The 18,869-nt window shown below is 35.9% G+C and overlaps 1 protein-coding gene across 3 annotated transcripts in view; it reads left to right on the top strand.

The window, feature by feature from the left end:
* ALG13 (ALG13 UDP-N-acetylglucosaminyltransferase subunit) overlaps positions 1–18,869 on the top strand; it is a 42,188-nt gene extending 23,319 nt beyond the window's left edge. For all 3 annotated transcript variants that reach the window (XM_087427434.1, XM_087427433.1, XM_004440500.3), the window contains 6 exons: positions 758–829; positions 2,092–2,257; positions 9,147–9,377; positions 13,158–13,198; positions 15,103–15,286; positions 17,940–18,869. In XM_087427434.1, the coding sequence (XP_087283560.1) occupies positions 758–829; positions 2,092–2,257; positions 9,147–9,377; positions 13,158–13,198; positions 15,103–15,286; positions 17,940–18,205 (960 nt within the window). In that variant the 3' untranslated portion in view covers positions 18,206–18,869. The remainder of the gene's footprint in view (positions 1–757; positions 830–2,091; positions 2,258–9,146; positions 9,378–13,157; positions 13,199–15,102; positions 15,287–17,939) is intronic.

The raw sequence follows: 18,869 nt of genomic DNA, 5'->3' as shown, positions 1-18,869 counted from the left end.
TATTCATTGTGGTGGTCTGGAACCGAACCTGCAGTATCTCCGAGGTATGCCTGTACTCGAACACAGACTTCAGAAATGTGCAGGTCCATGTTAAGTTGAGCTCATCTTTGTCACAGAATGGTTCCTCTTGTTTCCTGTGATTACTTCCCCTGATTCCCTCTGCATTCTTACCAATGTTACTAATTTCTGCTGCTAGAGGGTTTTTTTTTTTTTTTAATGCTGTCATGGCAATCTGTCATGTGTAACTCTGAGCCTTTTAAAATCATTTTTACTTTATGAAGACAAGGTCTTGAGCCAGAGGGGAATGGTGTTTGAATTATGCTATGTTCTGCTTAGAAAGGATGCAGCTGAACAACCAGTTATCCACCCTTGTCCCAAGCTACATCTTCAGATGGAATGCTTTCTTTTAGCAAAACTATTGTTGATTCTACTGATTTTGAAACTTTTAAGGCAAGAAAGGCCACTGAGAGTGTTTAGATTACAATCCTCCGTTACATTTTAGTGTCTGCATTGGGACTAGAGTTGGATGTGATCAGGATCTCTGTACATGGGAAATAGAGCAGTCACCTAAATCAGGCACTAGAGTGATACTTTATGGAGTGTTATCTTAGTGGTCACTTCCAAATTTGAATACTTTCAGGACGGATGACTTGCATGTAATTTTAGGAGATGTAGAAACAAAACAGATCTTTTATTGATGTGTTGCTTGGTTTCTTGATTTCACCTTATTTTACTAATATTTCTGTTCTCATTGAAGTCTCTTCAGGACAGAAGACCATATGCTATGTCTCCTCAGGACACAGTTACCTCATACAACTACCCCCAAAAGGTAATCTTCATAGTGTTATCAGTCAGTCAGTTGCAATGGTCTAAATAGAGGAAAGTGAATTTTTCCTTTTTGTTCTCTTTGCCCTTCATTATACTTCAAAGAAGCTGCATATGTTCCTATCTTAAGTATTATTGTACCTTGTGGTGCCTGGCATATAGTAATTAGTAAATTTATTCAGCAAATTGATTGAGCATCTGCTGTGTTTTAGACACTGTTCTATGTGCTGGCTTTAGACTACTCAAGCTGCTCTGAACCTCTTATATAATGAGCAAGTTAATATAATCACCTGTCAAATCTGTCATTTTCTGAAACTTAAATGTAAAGCTCTCCTGTAGAATGGGGAGTTGGCATCAGAAAGGTACCTGAAACCATAGGAGTGAATGAGATCATCTTGGGAAAAGGAAGAGATTGAGAAGAGCATCTAGAACAGAGCCTGTGGGTCACCAAATTTTAGAAAATGGGTAGAGAAGGAACAGCCAAGGAGGGAAGAAAAGCAGGAGAGTGTAGTATTATGGAAGCCCCAGGAATAGATTGTTTCAAGGAGTAGTCAAGTGTCAGTTGCTACCGGAAGGTCAAGCAAAATAAAGACTAACAGGAGTCTACTAGGATTTGTTGGAGTAGAAACTACTGGTGACTGAGTATAGTTTCTGAGTACCAGAGGGAGTAGCAGCCACACAGCAGTGGGTGATAAGGAAATGGAGACTGCCACTGAGGACAGTGTGTTCAAGAAGAAGTCTGTTACCATTTATTGAATATCTCTCTGTGCACAGCCCTATATTGGGTGCCGTTGCCCAATCAGAAAAACAAATTGCAGTCTCACAGAGTTTAAAAAAAAAAAATCACCTTTCTGTTGAAAGTATATATTTGTGTGGGGAAATGTATATGCATGTAAAAATAAATATAAATCTCTGGAATAATATGTAGGAAACTCAGAGATTACCTGTTTGGGTAGAGGGGAACTAGGCAAATGGAGGACAGAGTTTGGAGGAAATTTTTCATTGTATACAATTTTTTACTTGATTTTTGAATCATGTTAATATATTACCTTTTCAGAAAAATAATAAATTGAAAAATTAAAGCTCTCAAAGTAACCTGGAGCCTTCTAAAAGAAATAATCTAATCTTCCTGTTTAGGGTTTACGTTAAAGATCGACATCTCAATATTTTAATTATCAAAATACTATTTCCTGAAATTTGGGATCAGAGACTAATATTGTTTGAGAAACCAAACTTAGATTTCTAAACTTCCTTCCACACTTACAGGTGGTGGTAAATTCTGCAGCAGTTGCAGCTTCCTGTGCCAATAATGTTCCAGTTCCAGTCTTATCTAACAGTACAGCAGCTAATCAAGCTAGTAGTACCACTTCAGTTTCCTCACAGAATGCTGTACCACCTCTATTTGTATCTCCACCAAAACAAGGCAGGCCAGGTAGGTTAGTAGTGGTTGCTTACTTCAGAAGCCTCTTTTCCTATTTGTGAACATGCATAAACAACAATTCTAGTGATTAGATAGGATTATTTAATTTCCAGTATTAAATTTGTTTAACCTACTTAATAAAGTATGTTCTATGGTTGAGGAATCCATGAGATTTGAGAGTCAAGGTTTCAAATTTTTTCTGACAAATTTGGCTTTGATGTTATTGTGTATTATCATTTTGCTACCCCACTGAATATTTAGAGGACCCGTACTAGTTTCTCAAACTTTGACTTAAGTTTTATTATACAGGAATTAAGTTAGAGGTGTTTCATACTTCACAGAATTAATTCCTGAAAAATTTTCTGTAAAATAAATTTATATATAATGAATCAGCTTCCCATGACTGTTACAGTAAAGAATATATGCTCTTGAATTGAGAAGATCTAGGTTAGAATCTTGGTTTTACAACTTGTTAGCTATGTAATTTTGGATAAGTTACTGAACGTTTCTTATCTATGGGGGTACTGATAGTGCCAGTTTGTGAAGTGGTTGTGGAATTCCAGTGAGTTAATATAATTTAATAATCTCAGCAGAATTCTGGAAAGGTGGTACCAACAACAGTATAGCTTTTCAATCTGAGTCACAAATAAAAATGGAAATAGCAGAGCCAAAACCCACAAATAACAGCAAAACTAGGTGACACGGTAACTCCATGAACCCCAAAATTTAAGCAGGTGGGGACAAACCACCAGTCACAAGACCTGCATGCTATCTGAGTCTATGTGGGAGCAAGAAGACAGAAGCATCAGGGATGTTGTCTGATGGACCTGAGAACAGAAGAACTATAAAAGTGCTAATAAGAATTCACTGGAAGTGGGGCAGCCAGTTTGGAAGGAGCGGCTAAGACTGGGAAGGGATTTGACCTCTCCAACACTCGGTGAATGCTTTGGGTACATGGTAAAGGGACTGAAGGGCTTGGAGCAATTTGGCCCCTAAGAACTCTCAAAACTTACCTTCTAGGGTTCCATTTTAGGATAGTATTCCTCACTGGGGAGAAACTGCTCGGAGTGGAATCAAAATTGATCAGGATAGGGAAAAGAGCAAGTCCAGACTAAAGATGAGGAGGAGAACAGAGCCAGGGAATCCTAAAAGGTAGTCATGTTTTTGAACACCACACAGAAACCATAGATGAGGGAGCCTTATCAAGTTAGAAAAGTTTTCCTGTACTCCACTTCATTCTAAAGTTCATGAAAAATAATTTCACATAAAAATGAACAGAAGAAAAGCGCAAAGGTCAAATCCTATACAAAGTACAAAGATGTTTTAAGGAAAAAGAATATTCCTATAGACAGTAAAAGCATGTCAGAAATGTGCCCACTAAATGAACTAACAATTTCAGAATGCACTGAAGTCATAAATAAAATATAAAAAATCATAATCAGAAAAATGCAGAATTGGAAAACCTCAGATGAGGTGACAGAACTCAGGAAAGCATTAGAAATGGAAGAAAGTCATTTCAGTAATGAAGACTAAAGTACAAAGAACATGACCAAATATATACAACAGATAATGCTTTAAGAGAAAGATGTAAGAAGGGGGGGATTCTAAAATGAAGAAAACGAAGATAAAGATTCAAAAGTGACATTAAAGTAAGGCTAAGGAGATCAGACATTGATAGAAGTCCCTGAAGAAGAAAACCAAAGTAAGAGAAAAGAACAAAAACTGTAATTCAGAAAACTTTCCTGAAATTAAATAGGCTTTAAAACTACATACTGAAATAGCACTTTGCATACCTAAGAATATTGACCAGAACTGCTAACAATAGGATATTCTAGTAAAATGACTGTACTTAAAGAAGTCTTTTGATTATCTAGTTAAAAGAGCCTATGGAATATAAAGGAACATAAAGAAATGATAATCATCAAACTTTGACAGCAACGCTTCATGCTAGAAGAAAATGGAGCAACATTTAAGATAATGAAAGAATGTGTGAATCAAAGATTTTATATCCAACCAAACTGATTTTCAAGCCTAAAGGGCAATATGTCAGAATTCAGAGAATATTTTTCACGTGACCCCTTCCTGAAGAATCCACTAAAGCTATGCTGTCAAGCAAGATAATCACTAGCCACATGTGACGATTTAAATTTTAATTAATTACAATTAAATAGAATAAACCTTCAGTTGCTCAGTCACACCAGCTACATTCTAAGTGCTCAAAGCCACATGTGGCTAGTGGCTACTGTATCAGCACAGATGTAGAAAATTTCTACTATCACAAAGTTGTATTGGATGGATAACAGCATACTAGAAAGTGAGATTTGACTTTTAGACTGCCAAAACAATTAGAGATATCAACATAAGACCTGATGGTCACTGTTAAATAGTTACCTGTAAAGACAAAGTGAGGGCTGAGAGGTTGAGAATGTACTGTTTAATAGCCTTATGTTTGGATAATAGCTATTTTTTAAAATGGGAGAATTGAGAGACCATGTGCCAAGCTTTTTTTTTGTTTTTTGCTGAGGAAGATTCACCCTCAGCTAACATCTGTTGCCAATCTTCCTCTTTTTGTATGTGAGCTGCCACCACAGCGTGGCCACTGACAGACAAGTGGTGTAGGTCTGTGCCTGGGAACCAAACCTGGGCTGCCGAACTTAACCACTAGGGCACTGGGGCTGGCCCCCAAGCTTGTTTTAATGCTCTCAATAATCACATCAGGTTCTTTTACCTAGATACTCAGATTCTTATTCTGAGACTGTAATGTTGGCTAAAACAAATGAGTGAGTATGAAATATTCTAATTTTATCTCCTGTGTCCTTGCAAACCAGGAGTCGCAGTATGGAGGAAAGGTAATACAGATGTAACAAAGAGGCTAAGTAAAAGATTTTATGGTCTCAAATTTGAATTGGAAGTATCAATATGAACTTGAGGTGTTTTAAGTATATGTTTATTTTCCTAGCTCTGTCCACTAAAAAGGCCTAGAAACAATGAATATCCTTAGCACTCAGTTTGTGATCTTGGAATACCATTTGTCGCTTAAAAAAACCCAAACGTCTTTGTGGAGAAATAGCTGATTCCAGGTCTGCAGGAAATTTTCAAGATGAGCTTGGATCATTCTGTCATGCCAAAAAGGAAGAAAGCTATCAAAGAGTACTGGGGTCATGTCAAGGACTCGAGAGCCATCTTGAAGAGGTTCCCACTGGCCAAAGATGGAAGAATTTGAGCCTCAACAATGATGATTGAAATAGATGGGAACATATCAAGTGTATTAAACTTAAAAGTTCCTAATGATACTTTAAAAATTGGTCAGCTTAAGAGGATGTTAGGAAACCAGTTCATTTTCTGAAAAATAAAGTGAAAGAATCAAGCATTATCCTGCCTTATATGAAATTTACCACTGGTAACCAAATAGATGAGGAGAAATGTTCCTATGTATTAGTATGTATTCTAACTAATCAGTGAAAAAGAAGTGGCAGAAATAATCGTTTGGCTGTCCTTACTGAATGGATGGGTATTAAATAGCAATAGCTGCTAAGATTGCAAAGATAATCAGACATTATCTATAGACGTGCCAAAGAAATCAATCCTGAGTCTCTTGGATCTGGCTCCCTATTTTCAGGAAATACAGAAGACCATGTTGAAACACACTGTGAGTATGTAATCAGTAAAATCCAGACTGTGGGAAACTCAACAGGTCGAAGAGCCTAGATTCTTCAAACGAAAACTGAAAGGAAATGACAAGGATGGAGGAAGGACCAATAGATTAAAAGAGATTCAAGACATCAGCTTTACAAAACTGTTTAGGAATGCACATTTGGGTGACAAAACTCTTAAAACCACAAGGAAGTGATTACTATGAAAGTCAGGATAATGGTTAATTATGGTGAGAGGGAGAAGGTTGTGATTGGTATGGGGTACATGGAAGTTTTCTGCAGGCTGGCAAAGTTTGCTTTCTTGACCTAGATATTGTCCATCTTAAAGTAATTCATTTGATTTGTTTTCTGTATCTGTTTCATTTATAATTTAAAAATTGCTTAGCACAGTGCATGGAACAAAAACATGCAATATATGTTAATTAATTACCATAGAAATTTTTCATTGGAAATGTTAATGTAGACCCTGGTTTCACCACTTCGTGCTAATTGTGGAGGGAAGCATTAGCTGTCTGCTTCCAGCAGACGTCTGAGCTTAAAAAATCAAGTGACGGGTGAATCAAGCATTGTAATGCCTCATTTATGTACGATCATTGAAAGCTTACCCTTTAAATGCCAGATTTGTGTTCTTTGTAGATATTTCTAAAAATGTATACTGCCTTCATTTATTTTGCTGTTTGTTCTTTGAGTCACTTATGAGCCTCAACTATAACTCTACTAGGTCATGGCTACTTTTTAGTTGTTCTTTATCATTTCATCTAGAGTCAGTGCTCTAGATGAAACAACTCAATGTTTCCCATTGTGTTATTCGCATGTCTCTCTGACAGCCCCATCCCGTCCTCCTTTAAGTCACTTCCTATCTGCTAGGTAACTAGATGCCATGGTTGCCTTTAATATGAGTCTTCTCGTAGGCATTAAATCCTGTTAACTGAGTTTTGGTAACTTCCCAAGGCTTTTGCCAGGGCCAGGACTAGTGACTCACTTGCCCCGGGTGCAAAATTTAAGGGAGTCCCAAAAAACCACAGTAATCAAGATAAATAATACTTTAATGCATTATTTACAAAAATCAAGATTATGCAAAAAAAATCCATGATAAAATATCAAAATTTTAAATACAGGATTTGTGGGCCAGGCTTAAGGTGAGTTGAGTGAGGCACTCATTCTTGGGGTCATGCAAGTGCAGGCTTAGATCCTATATTTATTTAGAATTTTGATATTTTACTCATCATGGATTTTTTTTTTGCATTAATTTTGTGGCCCCTTAAATTTTGCACCTCGCTGCACCCTAGTCCCAGCCCTGCCCTTTGATCTATAGAGAAGCCGGGTCTTACTGTGTATATTCATGTTCTCTTCTGAAATGTCCTGAGCAGACACAGTTACATGGACAGGAGGAAATAAATATTTTGAATGCATTACATTGGTTTCCATTAATATTTTAGAAAAGTTTGCTTCCATTGTTCCACAGCCATCCTTTGAACTATACCTTTTAAGCCTGTAGAGTCCTGTTAAGTCTGTGAATGAGATACTCATGCAACTGAAAATTATAAAAGCTTTTTCTCAGGGGGCTTATTGTAATATGCATTTACAAGGAAAATGAGTTCAGACAAAAGTAACCTCCAAATTTCTTCTGCCCTTGATACTCTCAGGCCCTTGAGAACTTATTTAGCTACCTCTGTGTCTAGTAGTTGGTTTTTATCTCGTGATCACATTCTATCTCCAGCTAATTGAGCTTACTCCTTTTGCTTTTTTAAAAATTGTGTGATTTAAAGAGTGCTAGTTTAAAAGGAATAAGAGTGGAGCTTTGTTGAAGAAGCCGTTATTTTACAGAAAACAAATCTATAAAACCTTTAGAGCACTTGGAGATGTTCTAAAAATTAAATTCCTCTTCCAAAACTGTACAAGTGGAGATTTCTACATGTATGACAAAACTCCAAAACAGTTGAGCAAGTTTTTAAAATTTACTGTTCAATTTAGGTACAATAAAATTCATTTTTTGGTTCCCAGTTCTGTGAGTTTTGACAATGCATGGAGTTGTATAACCACCACCGCAATCAAGAGAGAACAGTTTCATCAACCCCAAAGAGTTGTTTATCAAGTTCTAAATCACCCTAAGGCACAGATCTCCTTTTACTATTAGCCTATAACTGTATAAAGGGTATAAATGAGTGTATTGTTAGTGTTTGTCAGTAAATGAAAACAGTGGATTACTTGTAGTACTTGGCCTTAAAGTCCTCTTGCTAAATTACCAGAATAACAAAGTCAGCTTAGGTGGACTGTGTCTGTACTAAACTAAGTGTTCTAAAACTCTGAATTTAAACCTTGATTGAACAATGAAACTAAACTTTCTATACTTCTCAGGGTGAAAATTATAGGGCCGGTAAAAGAATGATCATATTTAGTACTCGAATTTCTAAGTTGGCTAAAATGATTCAATTAAACTTGAAAGATTGTCTCATTCATCTTTTGTCAAAAAATTTAACCAATTTATCTGGCATACTATATATATATATATATATATATATATATATATATATGGAGATATTTATTTTTACTAGGTTAAAACTGCATTGTTTCATTTAGCATAGAGGAATGTATTAATATTTAAACATAATTGTATTTGAATTTCTGATGTCAAAAACTGTGAAACTCCTAAATGAGTATTGTTTTTAAACTATACTAACAGGTAAAGAAAGTTAAAGGGATAAGATATTTCATCTACCCCGTCTCTTTTAGATTCTCTACATCCTTAGAAATGAAACTGTCTTAATTTAGAATTACCTATATTCCTCTGATGCCACCAAGTAGAAACCTTCAAGGATTACTTAAATCTGTAATTTCTGCAATTTAGTCTCTCTTATTAGCGTCTGCCTCTTGTGATTTGACTAAGAGTGGCAGGTGCTGAAAACATCCTTAACTTTGTATTAAGCTAAGTGAAAATTTTGCTTTAATGGTATTTTATTTATGTACCTCTTAGCTGATGTTCAAAGTCTTGATAGTCAAAGCTTCCAGTTTTTTTCCTTTTAATTTCAAATAATTTCCTTAACTCAAATAACCTGTAGTAAACTCCTAGTTTTCAACTGGCATATCTAAGAAAATGTGGGCCATTCACCTTCCAAGTTTTTCTTTTTAAGTCAAACCATAAGAATTAGAGTTGCTTGACCATATTGGGGACACAAAAGAAGTAGAAGATGAGCTACTGCTTATAAGGTGTTACAATTATGCATTGCTACTTTTTTTTTCTTTTTTAGTGATTGCTTCACCATCTTATCCATACCTCTCTGCTGCTATTCCTGCTGCTGCTGCCTCTCTACCTCCACCACCACCTCCTCCTCCTCCACCACCACCTCTTCCACCTCCTCCTCCTCCTCCACCTCCTCCTCCTCCGTCTCCTTCTGCTTTCGAGGTGGGAGAGGCTTCAAATTTACCACCACCACCTCCACCTTATTCCTGTGATCCAAGTGGCAGTGATCTGCCTCAAGGTAAGTAGATTTTGAGACTTGGGTGAGGGTTATTTAGGTCTGAGATTTTTTTTTTTTTAGTTATAGAGTATATCTCTCCTTGGTTGACCTATGGGGGTAGGGTGGGAGACCACATGGAAGTTGGCTTGAGAGCATAATGCTAGGTAAGTGACTAAGGAAATGAGCAACTGAAAGCTGAGAATATCTTCTGCATAATCAAGAAGTGGATGGTTGAGCTGATTCTTGCTGCTTTTTTTTGGTAGCTACATGTCTGCCCTGAAGAAGATTCTCAACTGGATAGCTTTGCTCTTTCAACTATTTTTCTGTAAAAGCAAGAGTCAGTATCAAAATTTTCTCTATTTCTTTTCTTAAATTCCTACCACAAATGTGTGAAGTCATTACAATCTTTGATATTTAGGATTCCAACTGAATTTTGAAGAGTTGGAGACTTTTTTGGGGGGGAGGAATTGGGGATCTGATCTGCCTTGGATTTCAGCCATCTGTTCTTGTTTCCTTAATTAAACTAAGGAGTAGCTTTCCATTGGAAGTTCTTTGTCACCCTTCAGTTTGGCAGTGTTTCTCAAAAGAGAATTGTAGTTGAAAGTTGTTTGTAGCTTATTTATACTTTCTTTTCTGTAACATTCTCTTGATTTTTCTAGCTGCTGCTTTATTTTGGTTCTTTCAGCCCATAAGGTAGTCAGCAAGATCTTCTTCAACTCCATTCTGTTCTTTTTCTCTACCTTAAAACTTCATTATTACCTTTATGTAGATTATTCCTAAGTCTATCTAGTCCTGGCCTCTGAAGTCTCAGGTACTTATCTCTAGCTACTTGCTAGACATTTTCACTTGGCTTTCTTCCTTTCATCTCAGATTCAGTCTGTCTGTAATGAAATTCCTCCTCTATCTCTCTTCTTTCTTCTCTCCAGGCCATGCAAAACGTTGACTCTTCTCCTTGGTTTCCTATTTTGTTAATAGTGGTATCATTTCCACCTAATTTACTCGGTATCTAAACCCCGATCCCTTTACTTCTTTCCCCTCACTTATTTACCCCTGACCAAGATCTACTCAGTAACCACATAATGCTGATTATGCATTTTCCAACATTTTATTATGAAAATATTCGAATATACATGAAAGTTGAATTTTAAAATATTCATAATTCCACCACCTAGATTCTGTCATTAACATATAACTGTACTTGCTTTATCACATATCTGTCCATCCTTCCCTCCATCCATCTCTCTGTCCATCAATTTATCTATCTCATTTTTGATGCATTTCAAAGTAAATTGTGGACAGCAACATACTTCGCCATAAAAGCTTCAGTGTATATACCATTAACTAGAGTTTGGTATTTCTTTTTTCTTTTTTTTGGTGATGAATATTAGCCCTGAGCAAATATCTGTTGCCAATCCTCCTCTTTTTGCTGAGGAAGATTGGCTCTGGGCTAACATCTGTGCTCATCTTCCTCTACTTAATATTTGGATGCCTGCCACAGCATGTCTTGATAAGTGGTGCGTAGGTCTGTGTCCGGGATTGGAACCTGCGAACTCTGGGCCGCCAAAGCAGAGCACGCAAACTTAACCACTATGCCACCAGGCCGGCCCCTTTTTTTTCTTTTGATGTAAAGTTTACATATAATGAAATGCACAAATCTTAAATGTACCCTTTTTGAGTTTTGACAAATAAGGACATGCACCTGGTGCATAACCCTGGTGTATTTGGTGTAACCCGAATCCCCATCAAGGTATAAAATATTACTGTTATCCTGCAAAGTTCCTTCGTGCCCCTTGCCAGTCTTTCCCCACCCCCATCTTAACTCCCCCCCACCAAAGGCAACCACTACTGATTTTTTCTGCCATAGTTTCACCTGTTTTAGAATGTCATATAAATATAATCAAACAGTATGTATTCTTTATGAAAGTCAAGAAAACTCCGCATAATGTTTTTGAGATTCTTCCATGGTGCTGCATATATCAGTAGTCTATTTACTTTTATTGCTGAGTAGTATTTCATTGTGTGAATATTCTGTAGTTTGTCCATTCTCCTGTTGATAGACATCTGGGCTATTTCTAGTTTGGGGCTGTTATGAATAAAGCTGCTATGAACATTCTCATAAAAGTCTTTGTGAACATATGTTTGGGTCATAGATAGGTGTGTTTAGTTTTTATGAGAAACTGCTGGTCATTTTTCCAAAGTACCTTATCTCCTCCTACTTTTGCAAGAACTCTAGGCACCTGGTTTTCTACTCCTAAGCGTTTGGTGACATGGTGATTCTACTCAAATTCTCGCCCCATCCACTCTTCCATGTAACTTCCAGTTGAAATCCAGTCATTTTCATGATACCTCCCCATTGCATTTCAAAGTGATGTTTCTGAGTTCTTATAGTCCTTATCGGTGCAACTTTTTTAAACAACTTGAGATATAATTCACATACCATACAAGTCACCCATTTAAAATGTACAATTCATTGGTTTTTAGTGTATTCACAAATATGTGCAACTGTCACCACTAATTCCAGAGCATTTTTATCACCCCAAAAAGAAACCCTATACCCATTTGTAGTCACTCCTTATATCCCCTGGCCCTGGCAACCACTATTCTACTGTCTGTCTCTATAGACTTACCTATGGGACATGTCATATAAATGAAATCACACAGTATGGGGTCTTTTGCATCTGGCTTCTTCCACTTAGCAGAATGTTTTCAAGGTTCGTTCATGTAGCATGTATCAGTACTTCATTCTTTTTTATGGCTGAATAATATTCCATTGTATGGATAATACCACATTTTATTATCTATTAGTTGATGGACATTGGGATTGTTTCCATTTTTTTTTTTGCTATTGTGAATAATACTGCTACAGATATTTGTATACAAGTTTTGTGTGGATGTATGTACATACCAAGGAGTGGAATCCCCATACCATTTGTGAATTTACTTCCTCCTATTATCTTTTCGTATTCTTTAGCTTGAGCATTAGGTTTTATACTATACTCCCACATGATAGTCAGAATATAAGCTGATTCTTTTAAAGTGGCACTAAGTATATTTGTATGTATTGAGAGTCTCCAACTTAAGAAAGAAGGATTTTCTGAGAGTTCATTGTTTGTGGAACTCAAGTTATATTATTTATAAGAATATACATGGATCCCAGGTCAATCAGTAAAAATACATTTAGAGAATTGGAATGCTAAGACTATTCCCTCTTTCCCCATGCATCTAGTTTTTGTTCATTTGTGAAATATTTTAAGTTCTGACTCATTTTGAGTTACCTTGCTCATTGCCTCCTCTTTTTGGAATTCTACTGGTAGTTTGTTAGTCATGTTAAATAAAAACAAGATGAATTGTTTCATACAGCGCTAGTTATCTCAATAGGCATCACTAATCTTGGCATTAGTAGAGCATTAGTTCCTACTACGTAGTAGCTCCATTAACTGAGGACCAATATGTTTGCTTATGTAGATTTGATTTAAGATAAAATTTTAGTCTTGAGACAAGCAAGAAAATGCCTTTACTGGATTCTTTCTAAATATTAGCAGAGTGGCATTCCTGTAACATCTGCCTAATATTAAGAATAGAAATAAAATATGTATTTGGTGATTAAACCTTGGATCAGAAAATGATCTTACCTATAGTGGTAGGTAAATGGTCATTTACTATAAGGTAGAATTGAGAGTGGTGGTGATGCGGGAAGACTACATTTCTGTCTATCTTAATGTTCAGAGAGAAAAGCTGTTTAAGTGACAGTTCTAATTGCTTATGTCGTCTAGTCACTAAATTAAACATTTTTAATTTTAGATACAAAAGTTTTGCAGTACTATTTCAATCTAGGATTGCAGGTAAGAGTCATGTTAAAATTGCTTTGATAAACTCTGTATTAAAAATGTAAGCTATTTTGATAATCAGACTCTTGAATTTTAAAAGCCAAGAACACTGTGAGGGGCATAAAAGTTTTATTTCTGTCTTTGTCTCTGAAGATGATATAGATGAGTTTTCTATTTTAGCCTCCCAGTGCTTCCGATTCCCTTATTATAAAATAGTTGTTAAATTGTGGTGAGTGGGGGCTCTAAGCAGCGCAACTTTAGCATATATTGGCCTCCATGTTTAACATAATATACCAAACCTTAACTCTGTTTTTCTGTCTCAAAATAATAAATGGATTATTTATCCTGCTTACTTAAAACATTTTTATAGCTATTTCTACATTTTATGTGAAAAGTAATCAGACTAATTCAGAGACATTTAAAGAGCTGTATTATTTTTAAAGCACTCATGTGTTCCTATATATTTGCCAAACACTGATTTTCACCACTCCCCTGAGTTATAGAAGTGGCCTGCTAACAAATATCTTCATATCACTGAAAGGTGTCTCCAATTTCAGGTTAGAGCTCTTGTATTTTATTCCTTCAGGGATCATTTTTCCCCTGAAATACACTTGACTTTTGGTTTAAGAAGATGGCATATTTCCTGAAAAGGAATTATGCATCTTAAGATTTGGCAGATGATAGTAAACTAGATAGTCTCCTGGATAATACTTAGATTAGTTCATGTTCCCAGACACTGATTTGCCTAAAACTTTTGACATATCATTTCCAGAAAAACATTTTTCCCAACTTGCACACATTTATAAATTAAGAGTAGTGGATTGGGTTTTTGTTCTTTGAGACTATATTTCCTAAATGCAGTTTGAAGAATGAAAAAATAAACTGCTTGCCCCTTTAGTTATGTCAGTTAATTATAGTCACATGTGGAAATGTTGTAATCCATTCCACGAGACTGAGGCATTTTTAAATATTCTCTTGCATTTTACATCATGGGAATACAAGGAAATGCAGAATAGGTATTATAATACTTTTTCATATTAAAAGTAATAGCATTCATTGTAGTACATCTGGAAAATACTGAAGTGTAGAGAAAACTGAAATCACCTGTATAACCAGTGCACATTATGGTATATTTCCTTACGGCTTGTTTGCTTTATTTTAGAAAATATGGACTATGCAATGTAATTTTGTAAACTTTTTACAATATGAACATTTTTTCTTTAAATAATTGGCAGCATAATTTTTTATTGCCTGTATAGTATTCTGTCATGGATATATCATAATTCATTCATCCAGTTCCCTATTGTTGAATCTTTAGGTTGTTCAATGCTTTTTGCTTTTAAAAATAATGTTATAAAAGACATCTTTGTATAAAGGTCACTGTGTATATCTCCGATTTCCTTAGGATGCTTTCCTGAAAGAATTCCTAGGTCCGAATTTGAGAGATAGGTGCTACAAAAGATCTTAAAGTTGTGATAGAGAATAGATTTTCTAAATGTCATATCTTTTAGGTCAAAAAAGTCACTGCTATCTCTCCTGAAAATCATGGCCCAACTTTTTTTTTTTTTTTTTTAATATTTTCTTTTTGAGGAAGATTGGCTCTGCACTACCTCCGGTGCCAGTCTTCCTCTCTTGCTTTTTTTTTTTCTTCCTCAAAGCCCCAGTACATAGTTGTATATCATAGTTGTAGAGTTGTAGCTCTTCTATATGTGACACTGCCTCAGCATGGCTTGATGAGCAGTGAGTAGGTCGACGCCCAGGATCCGAACCAGTGAACCGCGGGCTGCCAAAGCAGAAGGCGCGAACTTAACTGCTACGCTACCAGGCCGGCCTCCCAGCTTTTGTTTTTAGTGAAGAACTGGATTACTTTAAGAAAAGGGAACAATAATGTTTTTATTTTTTTCTCTTTCTTGCCCAAGTGCTATCACCACAACTACTGGCACTCCATGGTCTATGTGCCACACGTGCAGCAGCAGCAGCAGCTTCATGTAGAGAATTATCCAATCTATGCTGAGCCACCTCCTCTGGTAGATCCAACCATTCCTCAGTTTTACAGTGAGGTGGGGAGACAAGATGGCACACAGTTGCAAGCATCAGCAAATGGTGAGTATGCAATGAGATGGCCTGCAAGAAGGACAATTGGATTTTATCATGTGTAATTAAAAATAGCCTTCAGATATTTCATTACATCCATATACTAGACCAGCATTTCTCAAAGCATGATACGTGGACCCCTAGGGGTCCCTGAGATCCTTTCAAGGGATCCATGAGGCCAAAAGTGTTCATCAAAATACACAGATTTTATTTGTCCTGTTCACTGTGTTATATTTTCATTAGGGTGCAAAAATCAGTAGTGGGTAAAACTGCTGGCATCTAAGCACAAATCAAGGCAGGGGCACCAAGTTGTGCTAGTAATTAGTGTCTTCCTCACTGCCACACACTTCTGGTACGAAAAGCTAGTTTTATTTTTTGTTTCATCAAAGACGTTTTTATTTTTAATAAATCTTTATCTTTGAATAATTGTACTTAATATGCTGTGTGACAAAATGAGAAGTATTCATAAAGCACTGTGCATACTGAGGTATGATGATAAACTTAAAGAAAAGGACTGGTGCGGTTGAGTTCCAAACTGAACTAGCTGACTTTTTTCATGGAACACTATTTTTACTTGAAAGAATGATAGACAAACTGTGGTTATTCAGACTTGAGGATCTGGCATATGTTGTCTCAAATGAACAACGTTAGCCTGTCACTTCAAGAAAAACAACTGATGGTATCTGTTGTCGAAGATAAAAATTCAGCTCTCAAATAAAAATTAGAAATTTGGAAACCTTGTATCTGCCACCATGAGCTTGATAGCTTCCTGATACTTAACTCTTCTCATCAGTTAGATGGGGCTATTAATAAAAGAGGTTGTTTACATTGTATAATGAAGTGTTTCAACATTTGGGAGATCTGTATAACTCAGTGAAATAATATTTTCTTAATTGCCAATGCGTGATATTACCTGTGCGTGATTTTGTAAAAAATATACCCAAAGTGCAAGATAAAACAATGGATTTTAATGACAAATGTGAAAAGTCCACATTGCTACTGACCTTTAAGAAATTACTCTTTACCTAGTTTTAGTGTCGCATCAAAGAATATCTACAATTATCTGAAAAGGCTAGTTATTAAAAGACCTCTCTCTTCCAACTACGTATTTGTATGAGGCCACTTTTTCTTCATATACTTCAACTAAAAAAACATGTCATAAACGATTAAATACAGAAGCAGGTATGAGAATCCAATTTTCTTCTGTTAAGCCATACATTAGAGATTGCACAGTGTAAAACAATGCCACTTGTCTCACAATTTTTATTGTTTTGGAAAACACATTTTTCATAAAAATTTTGTGTTAATGGGCTTATTTTTACATGAATCAATAAATATTTTTAAGTTTCCCAGTTTAATTCCTAATACAGTAAATATTGATAGATATAACCCACATAAACAAAAGCTATTTGGGGTCCTCATTTTTAAGAATGTGAAGGGATCCTGAGACTAAAAAGTTTGAGACCACTGTGCTAGACCATAAGGATGGTTGTTGCTCTGAGTTCACAATATAATATATAGACGGGGAGGCATTTTGAAGGATTTAGATTAGAATCTTTGTGCTGCCTTTCTTGGAAAGAATCAGCAGGAGGTAGGAGAAACGATGTGGACTAACCTAACCAAATCTGTTGCCTTTTCCACTACTGCTACTTGATGGTTGTGATCTCGGCTAAATTACTTGACCTCCCTAAGCCGAATTTTCTGTAAAATGAGAAATACCTGACTTGTCAGGATTGTTATAAGAACTAAGTGAGACTTTATGTATATAAGTATACTGTGCCTGGTGCATGTTAGGAATGTGAATTTCCTTTGCTCCCTTCCTTTTTTAAAGCATATTGGTGGTTTGGGAATATTAGCACCCTGGAATCTTATCCTTAGTGTGGTGTGAAGTGGCCCGTGGTAATAAAAAGTATCAACCTTTGTTGCATTTTTGTACCATGTACCTTTTATAGGGCTCTTTTTAATTGTAGTAAACCATGAGACAGTTGCAGTCTTAATTTCACGGAAGAGCTAATCTAAGTTATCCAGAATCGTGAAGGATTCCTTTTTGTTTAATAGTTATATAGTCACTATAGCAATCTCAGAACAGCATCTGTTTCCACTGAAACTGACTTATGGTAACAAAATTGCTGTAAAATTAAAATGATGCTAGGATCTTAATGACATTCAAGAAATGACACTTAAATGTGTGGTCTTTTAGGATGCTCTTCAGAATTATACCTTCAAGTATAGACCAGACTGTATATAGACACCTGAGATTTTAATTGCTAAAGTGATACAAAATGGTTATTTGGATGATATGTGTTATACTGGAAGGCTATTGGATAACTTAATTGTGACCAACTCTTATTATAAGAACTTATTTCACTAGAAGGACTCTAGAAAATATTTCTTTGTGTATTTAGTCTGTTGGCACCTAAGTCATCCCAGAAAGATAGCTATCTCTAGGTAGAATACATTGGACACATTATATTTAAATATAATCTTTTGGTAGCCTGTTTTAGTCACTATTGTTCACATCTAAAGTGCTATTTTTGTAATCACTGTGATCTGCCTTATAGTTAGCGCTAAATTTCATTTTTACATGTAAGAACATCCATTTATGTTGGTGTTTTAGTGAATCTTTGAATATAAATTGTCCTATATGCATTCTTTATTTCAGGTACTTTTCCAAATGCTGAATCGACATCTGTCCCTCATGGAGCAGTCTATTATCCAGTGATGTCAGATCCCTATGGGCAACCACCTCTGCCGGGTTTTGATTCTTGCCTTCCTGTTGTGCCAGATTATCCCTATCTTGCCCCCTGGCATCCAGTTGGTGCAGCATATGGTGGTGGTTCTCAAATTCATGGTGCTATGAATCCTGGGCCAGTTGGCTATATTGCTTCACCTCCCTCAGCTTCTCATTACATACCTCAGAATATGTAAGATGCAGCAGTATGAAGTATTCTTGCACTGCCGTTTTTCTTGCTGTTTTGGTTTTTAAAAAGTGTTTTATGTTAGTTAAGTGATTTAGGTGGTTAGAGTGGTTGCTATTATATCTGTCTTTAAGATTATTTTATCTTTTGATTTAAAATAGTACTTTAAAATAAAGGAATATTACTTTGGGTTGTGAATAAGGAAATTGAGGTGAATGTACAACTAGCCCCATATTGAACATACTTCATTGTATTCAGCTGTTTTCCTGTCAGCCAGTTTGTCAACTTTATATTAGCTGATAGTACTAATTGATAAAAGGAATCATACAAACTATTTCCTTGGTTCAGATGTCAGACATCATATTAAACCGTGCAAAATTGGAATAACTTCCACATTTTTCTAGAAAATAAAACAGTAAAACCAAGAGCATTTGCTTCTGGGTAACTAACAATATTAAATGAGAGACCTCTTCAGGTTTCTTAAGAATTGTCTGAACTGAGTTGTGTTCTATGATATTAATCAGTTTTGAAGGCACATGGTGCTCTGCTTTAGATTTATCCCATATGGTATTGTTTAATATTGGATTTATGTAACTGTTTTACTGCACAGTATTGAATTGGTGTCCTTTGCACAGTTAGCAGTAAATAAAAATTCGCATTTAAAATTGCTAAAA

This window comes from Ceratotherium simum, chromosome X (assembly GCF_057802395.1).
Source record: "Ceratotherium simum simum isolate JZ-2026a chromosome X, ASM5780239v1, whole genome shotgun sequence".
NCBI classification, from domain to species: domain Eukaryota; kingdom Metazoa; phylum Chordata; class Mammalia; order Perissodactyla; family Rhinocerotidae; genus Ceratotherium; species Ceratotherium simum.
Note: the sequence above shows the minus strand (reverse complement) of the source record. Positions and strands in the feature narration are given on the sequence as shown.